The sequence below is a fragment of the Oratosquilla oratoria genome, chromosome 34 (assembly GCF_046742065.1).
Source record: "Oratosquilla oratoria isolate Oo_2021 chromosome 34, ASM4674206v1, whole genome shotgun sequence".
Classification (NCBI taxonomy): domain Eukaryota; kingdom Metazoa; phylum Arthropoda; class Malacostraca; order Stomatopoda; family Squillidae; genus Oratosquilla; species Oratosquilla oratoria.
In genome coordinates, this window is record NC_134810.1 from 1375306 (window position 1) to 1387805 (window position 12500).

At 37.0% G+C, this 12500-nt stretch overlaps 1 protein-coding gene across 1 annotated transcript; it reads left to right on the forward strand.

Annotated features, from left to right (window-relative positions):
- Positions 1–8130: 8130 nt before the first annotated feature.
- LOC143018108 (SCAN domain-containing protein 3-like) lies at positions 8131–9713 on the forward strand. Its single transcript, XM_076173230.1, has 4 exons — positions 8131–8663; positions 8802–8830; positions 8916–9039; positions 9125–9713. The coding sequence occupies exons 1-4, from the start codon at positions 8131–8133 to the stop codon at positions 9711–9713; spliced, it is 1275 nt and encodes a 424-aa protein (XP_076029345.1).
- The last annotated feature ends 2787 nt before the right edge of the window (positions 9714–12500 follow it).

Genomic DNA, 12500 nt, shown 5'->3' on the forward strand with positions numbered 1-12500 from the left:
GGATAATGGCAGTGCGAACGATCATGCGCAAATATGTTCATGAGGGTTTTATTTTACTTGTGCACAACTACGCGATATCGCATTTGAAAATTAGATATTAAATTTGTGAATTATAATACATGAATGTAATATGCAATGTTCTTGGCGGAAAAAAAATGTCTTACGACAAGGAAATATACTAACGAACGAAGTCGCTAGCATAGGATAGGGACGCCATCTTGTCGTTTATCAAGTGTTTGTCGTCTGCCCGGTCCAGTTGAAATGTCAGTTACATGATGAACATCACTTTGTGCACCGGGTGTTCTCCCATTCCAGGTGATGTTAACAAGTGATGTTATAAAAACAACAAAGCCTCTCTAGAGTTTCTGAGAGAACTGAACCAGGAGGCCAGGAGGTACACACTCAAACTATCGAGTGGCTTTGGCGTGACGTAAAAGAGCGTGCAGTCCCACGAGTTGGCCTCACAGAGGTAGGTTCCAGAGACACAATCGTCTTGTAAAGAGTTAACCTCCTCTGCGTCTGAGACCTCTTCAAAGGGTTCAGACTCTCTAGCCTGATCATTAGGAACCCCAGGGGATTCATCCTCAAGACTGGAACTCAACTCAGCATGGAGCTCTAGAGGGATTAAAAGTTTGATGTTCACTTTTATAGAGTTTCCATCAGGCTTAACAACAGAGACTGTACGTATCACCTTGTCTTGGTCAGGAAAAGTTTCCACAATACGAACTAAGGGCCAGAAGGGTCTGGTCTTGAAGGGGAGTTTCAAAAAGGCAATATCTCCCTTTTCCCAGCTTCTAGAACTGTGATATGCAGCTCTATCCCTTAAGCTGACCAAGTACTCTGTCAACCATCGTTTCTTGAACTCTTCATAGAAATAATCCCTACATTCCATAACCAAGTTGAGAAGAGAAGGGTAGTCTTCTCCTGATTCCCATTCAGGGACTTGTTCCAAGTCTCCAAACATCAAGTAAGGAATGGTCCTTCCAATAAGAAAATTATTTGGGGTAATAACATCTACCTCATTTTCACAAGAACGATAAGTTAGTGGTCTATTGTTCAAAAAATTTTGAACATCAGACAAAAGAGTGGTAATCTCTGCCAGGGAAGGAACAGACCTACCCAATACCTTATACAAACATTGTTTCACTGTCTGTATTAACCTTTCCCAAGTGGCACCATACCAAGCAGCATAAACAGGAATGGTTCTATACTGAACAGGGAAAGTTTTAAATTTAAAGTGTGATGAAGAAGTTTACTATAGGAAGAAAACTTAGAGACATCTATTAGAGGAGGAGTGTCAACTTGTACAACAGCAGCATTGACAATGCCTCCCTTGAAACAAGAGGGAATACATCCCAAGTGACCCTTTGGCCAAGTATGAGGAGGCCACAACAACCATTCAGGTCCATAAACCCACCAATTAAATCTTTCCTTGAACACCTTAGCACTACAAAGTTTAGTTAGGAAATCAGCCATGTTATGTTCAGAAGGAACATAAGTAAAGGAAATGGGTGTGAACTTGGCCTTGAAAATTTCCAAAAGATTGGAAATTTCCTTCAATCTATTATTGACAAATATATTTTTCTTAGGAGCCTTGTTGGTCAGGATCCAAGAAAGGGCAACTTGACTATCAACAAAAAGAACCACTGATTCAACCAGTGGGACAGACACCAGTCCTTCCTCAAAAATAGTGTTGAGGCATTTCAAAGATAGAAAAGTTGCCATAAGCTCCAAAGACGGTAAAGTTCTCTGTTTAATAGGAGCCATCTTGACCTTGGCACCAGGGTTAAAGCTTGTCTGGCGTTCAGTGACTAAAAGTTAGTCTCGTTCGGTTGGAGTTCTAACGAGCCTTCAGAACGGCTTCGAAGCCACGGGACAACTGATACTTCAAGTAAGTTCTCAAGTTCCCGATTTGTTTAGCAAATTACAACATAGGCTTAAATAAATAATAAAGAGAGAGGGGAGTTTAATAATATTAATTAAAATTACGATAGCGTGGTACGAATTTACAGGAAAGATTCCCAATTCGAAAATTAAAGAAGCTTTCGGGAAATTGCCGTAGCTCAAGGTAAACAATGCCATTCCCGTAACAATAATTACCACAAGGTAGGTTAGGTTAGGTCAGGTTAGGTTAGGCTAGGCTAGGCTAGGCTAGGCTAGGTTAGGTTAGGTTAGGTTAGGTTAGGTTAGGTTAGGTTAGGCTAGCTTAGGTTAGGTTAGGTTAGGTTAGATTAGAATAGACGAATTTATCATCCTTTCATTTATTTGACGTCGACATCTATCAAAACAAACATTGCGTACCATTCGTCCGGCGCGACTTCTTTAGTTACGAAATTTGTTTAAGCAACTTTTGTGTTTTTCATTTCCGCCAAGAAAAGTGCATATTACGTTGATATATAATAATTTACAAAATTAATGATTAATTTTCTATTGCTATATCGTGTAGTTGTGCAGTTTTAGGGAGTATTGTAATGAAGAAGAAAAGAAGAAGCAAGGAAGGAAGTGAAGAGAGTAGGAGAATATTTTGGAAACACGAAAGTGTATAAAGACAAAGAAAGAGAGATAAGAGAAAATAAAAAAAGAAAAGGAGAAAAGAAAGTAGAAGAGAATGAAAGGGAGGAGAGGAGGAGAAAAAAGAAAGAAAAGAGAAAAATAAAAAAGGAGAGGAGGGAAGTGAAGAAACAAGATAGACCGGAAGAAAAAAAGAGAAGTAAGCAAGTTAGATCATATGCAGTATAGTCAATCGTACACAAGTCAGTGAACGAGATGAAGGAGGAAGAGTAGTAATAAAAGGAGAAGTTACATGGACAAAAAAAAAAAAAAACAGACCTTTTGATCCGTACTTGGTACCTTATTGTTATAATTTTTAACTATATAGGAGCAAATCATGCCAGTAAGAGGTTTGTAGCTAAGTAAAGATCGAGAGGGTTTTTTGAATCTCTATTGTGGAATAATCGATGACGTTGGATGCCAGACCATTCCATTTACTAACAACACGATTGAAGAAAGAATAAGTTTGCCAAATTTGTTTAAAGTCGTTTCTCTACAATTTTGCATCCATTACTCCTAATTGTATTGGAGATGTTAATTGAAAAACATTTTTCCACGTCCATGTTTTCAATTTCTTTAACAATGTTGAAGACTTCAATTAGATTCCCTCTCAAACTCCGTTTCGAGAGGGTAAGCATATTTAGTTTACTTAGGCGTTCTTTGTATAGCTTGCTCCACAATCTATGAATGAGCTTTGTTACTCTACGCTGCACTCTTTCTAATATTTTCATATCCTTCTTTTAATATGGAGACCAGCAATGAACATAATATTCTAGGTTAAGTCTAACTAGAGCAGTGGTTCCCAAACTAGGGGGCGCGCTCCCCTAGGGAGGCGTGAGGAGGAAATAAGGGGGGCGTGAATTCATTTGCTCAAAAACATTTGTTTAATTAGAATAATAAAATGATTCAAAAAACAAATATCTGCCATCATATACATGCAAAGTATAATTATAGCAGTCACTCCAACCCATTTTCCATTAAGCTAGTTCTCCTTAAACGTTTTGGACATGTAACCTATTCCAACCACACTGACGCCACTGAGGGACTCGTCACAAACTCCCAATACTTCAACCGTCAACCCGAGCACATATTCACCTTGTCCACGGTAGGGATTTATTTCACTCTTCAATTCTGGATCACATACCTTTCTTTTAAATTATTAACTTTTGTTTACTATAACTGGTGAGCAATGTGATATTTTTCCATGAGAAATTTTTGTGTGATTGCTTTCCTGTTCATACTGTTATAGCCAACCGTGAATCGAACCAACTTTCAAATCGCCCGCCTACTACTAACGGCTTCAAACATGACTCGTAGCCATCATATGTTGTGACAACGTTGATTATTCGAACCTTACCATGAAACAATTGACCACGCCTTCCTCGGGTATAAAAAGTGCCCCCCCACCCCCCGGCTGTCCGCCCCCATTCACACAACCCCCAGTCCTCACGTACTTCGTCGCTGTATTCTGCCTTACTGATTTTGTTCGCAAGTATAGTAGTAATCAAACCTTGGACTTATATATCATAACTTTTGTATATTTAGTTATGTTTTGCCCCTTTGTTATTTCTCTTGTATGTATTTATTTATGTTAAATGTTCCTGTGTACTTTGAGTGTATGATCGTAAAAGTCAAGCTTTATTTTTTCCTTTATTTGTAAATATAGTTTATTTAAGTTTCGTGCAGACTTCTATCTTATCTCCATCCTTACTTACATTCAATCTCAAGTATAGTAGTAATCAAATCTTGGACTTATATATCATAACTTTTGTACATTTAGTTATGTTTTGCCCCTTTGTTATTTCTCTTGTATGTATTTATTTATGTTAAATGTTCCTGTGTACTTTGAGTGTATGATCGTAAAAGTCAAGCTTTATTTTTTCCTTTATTTGTAAATATAGTTTATTTAAGTTTCGTGCAGACTTCTATCTTATCTCCATCCTTACTTACATTCAATCTCAAATAGAGCTTTTCCTAGGAACGTACTTTTATCTACCTAAATTATTTATACGTTCCATTTTATTGTTGTGGGCTTGCTTCCCAACTGGAACTCTACTTACCCTTAGACTCGACTTAAGTTCCACTCTTTACATTAACTAAGGTCAAACCAAGCAAGCAACCCATGACAATACTTACTCATAGAATCCATATGTAGTTATGGAGTGTTATTGTGATTTCATATGTGATATTACAATGACTGTTCTGCTGCATATAATTGTGTCAATGTTTTCAGCACGTTCTTATATCATATTCGAAATGTTTGTTTGTATTAATGGTTGTTGTGTTGTTAGCGCGGTTCAACTATAATTGTATGTGTGTTTGTGTGTAGTATATGATATGGTGAATGGGGACGAATATGGTGCGTATGAGTGACATTGTAACCTTGACGATTTGCAAGGGTAGAACGATGTAGTATGGAATGTCTTGTTGATTGTGTGAAGTACTCGTGATAGAAAGTGTTAGAGGTGAATAATACGCGGTGAGTTTTGCACGTTAGTTTGAATGTGTGTGCGTTGATTCGAGTATAGGCGGCGAATTAAGTGTGTGTGACAAATTAAGTGTACTGTATAACTGAGCATTTTTGTGCATGTAGTTTGACTCCGTTTCCTTCTTCTCGTTGTTTTTTCCGCTGCTGTTCTCATTGTCATTATGTTAAGATATAAACCACGTGGATTACTGAATATTTGTGGTATGTTACATATTTATGATTTCCCGTTGTGTGATCTATGTTATATGAATGTGTGGTGTGGTGCATGCCAATGTAGTATGTCATATGACTACTTAGCTGCTCCATGGTGCAGTTTATAAATTTGTTGCTACTTTCACTTTACAAAAATTTCTAGAGCAAAGAAAAGAAAGTATTCAGATGAATATATCAAGTATGGCTTCAGTGTTATAGAGAGGAATGGAATTCATCTTCCTCAGTGTGTCATATGCCATGCAGTCCTCAGCAATGACGCCTTAACCCTTGAAAGACTAGCGTGACCATATGGTCACACAAAAAAGTTTTTGTATATACGCCATTAACACTAAAACAAGTACAGGATGGCAAAAAAACAAGTATGCCACAAACTAGTGTATAATTCGTTCTGCAAGAACTTACGCAGCAAATGTTTATAACATTGCCGGTCGGGAGCAGGCAGCCACAGAGGAAAGACGTGTTGAAAAATTTCCAAAATGGCCACGCAAAAAAAGTAAGTCATCATGCCTGTTTATATATTCTTACGAAAAGAACTTTATTCTAGTATTTTTTCAATAAGTATGGAATAGATAATTGTGCTGAATGCAAAGGATGAAGGTTATTATTCTAAGGTTTGGTATAATTGGCAACTGTTTTGAGTGTTACCATATGGTTACGCTAGACTTTTGTGAAACTATTTGCGTATAATTGATAGTTTAGTATGAAAGCAATTTTTTTTCAGAGGCTTAACAGTTGAGGAAATATTACGAGAATTAGAAAATTATGATGTTGAAGTTGAAAGCATATACATAGAACCTCCAGAACCAGATGTTGATTCAGAAGAAGACTCTGCTGAGGAAGATGATGGAGGACAGGAAAACAATTACGTGCTGGTGCCGAGGCTGTTCTTGCTAACAAAGAAAGGGTTGGTGAGGAAGAGAATGATTCAATCTCTTCAAAGGATGACATATTAACTAGAGAAAAAATTGAAACTAAGGGAGGAAGGAAAGCAAGGTTACCAAGAAACAACGAAGCTGGGGAAACAAAGATCTTCAAACCAAGATTCCTGTATTTCCTGAAGCTAATTACTCAAAGTATAGGAATGCTACCAATCATGAATTATTTGATTTTTTTTTTATGATGGTGTGTTAGATATGTTTTTGACTGAAATTTCCAGATATGCTTTATAAAAAAATCCACCAGATCCAAAAGTTACAAAAGAAGAACTCAAATGTTTCATTGGTATTTTGCTTGTGCCAGGATACAATAAGTTACCCGGTAAAAAATTCTATTGGGATTCAGGATCAAATATGCGAAATGAGTTGATATATTACAAAGGATTACAAAGGCAAAGCATGCCGACAGGAGACCTTTTGATCCATATCTAGGTCGGATGAAAAAAAAAAAAAAAAAAAAAAAAATCATATTAATAATAAATTAAAACTATATTCGTCTATGAGGTGGGATAGATTCATACAAATAATGAGATTTCTACTTTTTACAGACAACAACAATTTGCTCCCTACAGATGAAATGTGGAAATTACGTCCTATCATGAACAAGCTCAGTCAAAAATTTCGCAAACACTTTGTGTCTGTGCCTAACTTGAGTTTTGATGAGTCCATGATTGTTTATTATGGTCCCCATGATTGTAAGCAGTTTATTAGGGGAAAACTCATTTATTTTGAGTATAAAATGTAGTGCCTAAACTCTCCCTGTGGATATCTGATAAATTTTTATGTATATCAGGGTAAGAACCCTCGGGATAATGAGGAAAATGAAATCCAGTTTGGGAAGGCTGCCTCTATCTTGGTTCAAATGATTGATAATTTTGATGACAATCTAAAACAATTACCTTTTGATTTTTACTTTGATAACCTATTCACAGGGTGTATTTGAAACAACAGGGTTACAACGGGACTGGCAAAATTAGGGAGAACCGAGTGCCCAAAGAATGTGGTATCTTGTCAAGTGCTCAGGTAAAGAAGAGAGAGAGAGGTTTCATGGATTACAAATGTAGTGATGATGGAATTCGCATTACAAGATGGAATGACAATTCATCAGTTACCGTTGCATCAACTGTACATACAGTATTTCCACAGTATTCAAAGTAAGAGAAAAAGTATGTAGCAGTTCCAAGACCATTGGTCATTGCTGAATATAATAAGAATATGGGTGGAACTGATCTAATGGATGAGAACATAAACAGACACAGGGTTGCTATAAGAGGAAAAAAGTGGTGGTGGCCGATATTCACATGGCTTCTAGATGTAACAGTCCAGAATGCTTGGCAGATCAAGGAAAGTATTGGGTCCACATCTACAGCACTGGAGTTTAGAAGAGAATTGGCTAGATTCTATCTAACATCATATGGGTGCCCTCCTAAGGGTTCAGGTCGTCCGTCCGTAGCAGGCTGTGCAGGCAGATTGTCAGAATCAATAAGTTTTGATGGCAGGGATTTGCTATCCAGAATGAAGGTAACAAAAGAAGATGTGCATCAGAATCATGTATGTCCGTAGTGCGCACATATTGCAAGAAGTGTAATGTTGGTCTTTGCATTCCTTGTTTTCTTGGTTATCATACTAGAAAATAGGTAAATATGCCCTAAACTGTCTTCACTGAGGTAGCAATATGCCATAATATGTGTATTAAGAAAGAAATAAAGCTAAAAAAAAAAATGTGGAATGAACTTGAGTTGATTTATGTATAACCTTGTTTTTTTGACTCCACAAAAGCCTTGCGTGACCATATGGTAATTTGCATACAATGTTCGAAAACTTAGTTACAGCTACATTTTGGTATTGCTATGGATGCATCTAAGACAATAAACATTAATAAAAACCTAAGCAAAAACTAATTCAGTCCTTAGAGGGTTAAGACCTGGTCGTCTGGAGTGATATATGAGCACAAACCACAAAGCATTAAAAGAAAAGCCAAAGGAATTCTTCAAAGCCAAACTGCATGAGCTGAATCGTATAAAGCTGGACTCAAGCAGCGTTTTTCATCAAGAAACGTGGAAACTGGTGGAAGCATCTTACGAGCTGTCACTACTTATTGCAAAAGCAAAGAAGCCTCACTCTTTGGGGGAGACTCTTGTAAAACCCTGCCTTTTGAGTGCTGCAAATAATGTGCTTGGGGAAGAAAGCCAAAGAAAGTTATCAAAGATTTCCTTATCAGATAACACAGTGAAACGTTGCATTGACGACCTTTCAGAAGACATAAAAGAACAAGTTTTGGACAAAATAAAAGCGTCTTGCTTCTTTGAAATACAGTGCGATGAAACTACTGATGTTGCTCACTTCTGCCAGCTGCTTGTTTGTTCACGATTCGTGGATGAAGGAATTGTGAAAGAAGAAATTCTTCTTTCAGCAGCACTGGAAACAACAGCAAAGGCCATCGATGTTTTTTTAAAGGTTAATGAGTTTTTCCAAGAGTATGGTCTTTCACAGGGAAAAAGTAGTCGGTGTTTGTACTGATGGTGCCCCAGCAATGATTGGATCTCGCTCTGGATTTGTAAAACTGGTGAAAGAAAAAATCCTGCTGTAACTGGGACTCATTGTGTTATCCACAGACAATCATTAGCAAGCAAAACTTTGCCAGGTAATCTACGTAGTTCATTGAATTTGGCAATAAGAGTAGTGAATTTTGTAAAGAATAGCTCTTTGAATTCTAGGTTTTTTCGCAGATCACAAGACTCTTCTGTTTCACACGGAAGTCCGCTGGGTTTCCAAGGGAAACATGCGGAGTCGTCTTTACGAGCTCAAGGATGAAGTGGAAATTTTCTTGCAGAAGCAGAAACAAGACAAACTGTATGAAGCATTCAGAGAGGAAGACTTTCAGCTTTCACTAGCATACCTTGTGGACTTTTTTGAGGCTATCAACCTCAATTTGAAGTTACAAGGAAGAAACACAAACATCATTGCACACTGATGTAATCAGAGCTTTCACCGAAAAAATACAAGTTGGGAACTTTTCATCGTTCTCACATCTGAATGAGCTCTTATCAGAGAAGAGAAAACTTGAGCAGTATGACTTGACAAAAGAGGTTCCATCACATCTGGATTCCCTTGCTGAGGAATTTATGCACTATTTTCCAGATGTCACAATGGAGAATTCTCTTTGGACATTGGTGCAGAATCCATTTAACACTGATGTGGAGTTGTTACTGGAATCACTGCAAGAGGAAGCCATCGATTTGAAATGTGACTCGAGCGCGGAAAGGGACTTTGAAACAATGAAGTTAGAAGAGTTTTGGGTGAAATATCTCCCCATGTACCCAAAAGTAGGCGAAGAAGCACTTCGTGTGATTCTTCCCTTTTCTTCTACTTATCTTTGTGAAGCAGGATTTTCAGCTCTTGTTATCCTGAAAACAAAACAGCGCAGTCGACTTGATGTAGGAAATGACTTGCGTTGTGCGTTGTCATCCTTCAATCGAAAAATTTCTAATCTTGTGAGAAAGAAACAGCAGCATCCATCTCACTAAATTAGTTCATAAATTGTGCCTTAGTCTCATGAATCTTTCCAAATATTATATGCCATGTTTTCAAATGATCTATTCTTAAAACTGTAAGTCAATTTTGTCAATTTGCTAATGTTCAAACTTTTTTTTTCGTTCCCTTTTAACCAAATGTTTCGTTTTTAGTTACTTAGAAAAATGTCTCTGGAATGTACTATTATTTGTTTGTGTTACTTTCATTATTAAATTTTAAAACAAAGAGAAATCTGTTTTCCTGAACGATGCTAAGAAATAAATACAAGAATCATTTCACATGAACAAAAGAGGGAGGGGGCGTGCGAGTCTACTGGAAGCAAAAAGAGGGCGTCGGGTAAGATATTTTGGAAACCACTGAACTAAAGCATTGTACAGACAAAGTATAATTTCTTCAATTCTAAGCTCAAAGGCTCTACATAAACCCAATCATTCTATTTGCAGTCCTAAGGACCTCCGACCACTGTATGCTTGGTTTAAGATCAGATGAGATCACTGTAAGAGGCTGGTAGATTAAGGTAGACAAGTAGTAGACAAGTAGGTATATAAAGGGGTAAATGGCGAGAAATTCATTTTTACGACTTATATGTTTCGAAAACAATGGTCACGACGGAGTTGCAGAGTTGCATAATCTCGATCACCACCTAAAGTTTGTAAAAACGAGCTAGGGTATCGATATTAGTGCTGATGTGATGAAATATTAACACTAAGCCACTTCACTTCGTGACCAAGATTGCTTGTATAAGCAGTATTGCTTGAGACAGTGTAACAGTCTTTCTGATTGGAGAAAAGGGTAGGAGAGGAGAGAAATGATTGGTACACGGTGGAAAAGTCACGCCTTTAAAGGGAGGCACTTATTAGTAACTGTTAAAGTTATTGGATGAATTAAGTAGTGATGTCGGAGTAGACTTGGCTTGGTAAGTGAATTAAGGATTCCAGTTTGGAGTCCTCTGGTGTACTTAATCAAACTAAGTTGTAGAAATAGTGAAGAAACTGAAGAAATTAATTAAACTGTTTTAAATAACCTACGAAAAACTTATGTTAAGTGGTACTTGCTTAAGTAGGCATGAGGCCTACAGATGAGTGACTTACAATTATACAATGATGAAATTATTAATGAAGAAAGTTGAAAGTGAATGAAGAAATATAATATCATAGAAGGAACAGCTAACAGAATTAAAACCAGTAATTAAGGAGAGAAGGGAACTGAAAGTGATGGTGGCAAGAGTTAATAGTGGTGACAGCGAGGGACGAACCTCCTCCGAAGTAATTACAAGACTGGTGCGTGACAAGACTTAGTGTAGAAGTGAACGGATACACCAATCTACAGTGTACGCAACCAAAACCACGCAGTGCGCAACCAACCACGCAGTGCACAACCACAAACAAAGTTAACGTATGTAAGGAAGACTACGTGGAGGCAGTCAAGTGAAATCTACTTTAAAAACACTGAAGGTATGAATAAAACTAATGTCCCGCGTCACGAGGTTCATACCTCGAATATCAACATTCCCAAATTCACTGGTGATGAAAACACCTTAGGAGTTAATAAGTTTCTCAGTCTGATTGGTACTTTAATTACAAATTTTATCAATCTGTTCATTTCAGGAAGAAACAGAGTTGGGAAAGAAATACAAGAATCAACTAGAACCTACTAGTTGACCTGAGTTGGATGAAAGCTTAGTTGCTTTGCTCGTGAAGCACAATAAAGTAATTTCTTTGCCTGGGGACGATTTAGGCAAAAGAACTGTTTTAAAACATCAGATCAAATTAAAACTAGGGACTCAACCTCTATATATCTCGGCCTAGAGAGTTCCTCATTTTAAGTTAGCCATTATAGATAAACTGATCACTGCAATGTTATAGCAGGATATTATTGAACAGAGTAAAAGCGAGTGGAACTTCCCTTTGATTCTGGTGCCAAAATCAGATGTTACTATGCGCCCATTTATTGATTATAGGAAATTGAATAAGTACACCATACGTGACAGGTTACCATTACCCGTGGTAGGGAACATTCTTAGAAGTTTGGGAACTGAGAACAGATATGTTAGCACTGTATATATCAAATATGCTTTTTGGAAAAAAGAGTTGTATGAAAACTCATAAGAGTTTATAGCTTTTTCTACTCCAACGGGAAACTATTAGTCCAAATGAATGAAATTTGATTTATGTAATAGTCCATTAATTTACATGAGATTAATGAATACAGTTCTAGATGGGTTGTTAGGAAACACTACCAGTATATTCTAGATGATATTTTAATAGTTTCCCAAACAGTGGCTGAGCACTCTAAGAAATTAGATTTGATATTTTCAAGACTAGTTAAAGCAGGATTGAAAGTGAAACTTGAAAAATGTATGTTTTTGCAAGACAGTGTTATATATTTGGGACATAAGATAGACAGGCATGGACTTAGTACAGTAAATTTAAAGACTGAAGCAGTAAAGAATTTTCCAGTTCCAAACAATGTAGAAAAGGTTAGAAGTTTCTTGAGATTGACAGGATATTATAGAAAATTTATCCAATTATATGATGACATTGCTAATCCATTAAGTTCTTTGTTGAGGAAGGACTCAAAGTTCATGTGGGGACTTGCACAAAAGCAAGCTTTTGACAAGTTGAAAGATAAACTTATGAGTTCTCCAGTTTTAATATTTCCAGGCTATGATGAAGGATTCTTCTTTGTACTGATGCATCTTACATAGGGTTAGCAGGCATTCTTATGCAAGAGACAAATGTAACTTTGAAACCAATAGCTTACACATCTAGACTTTGTAA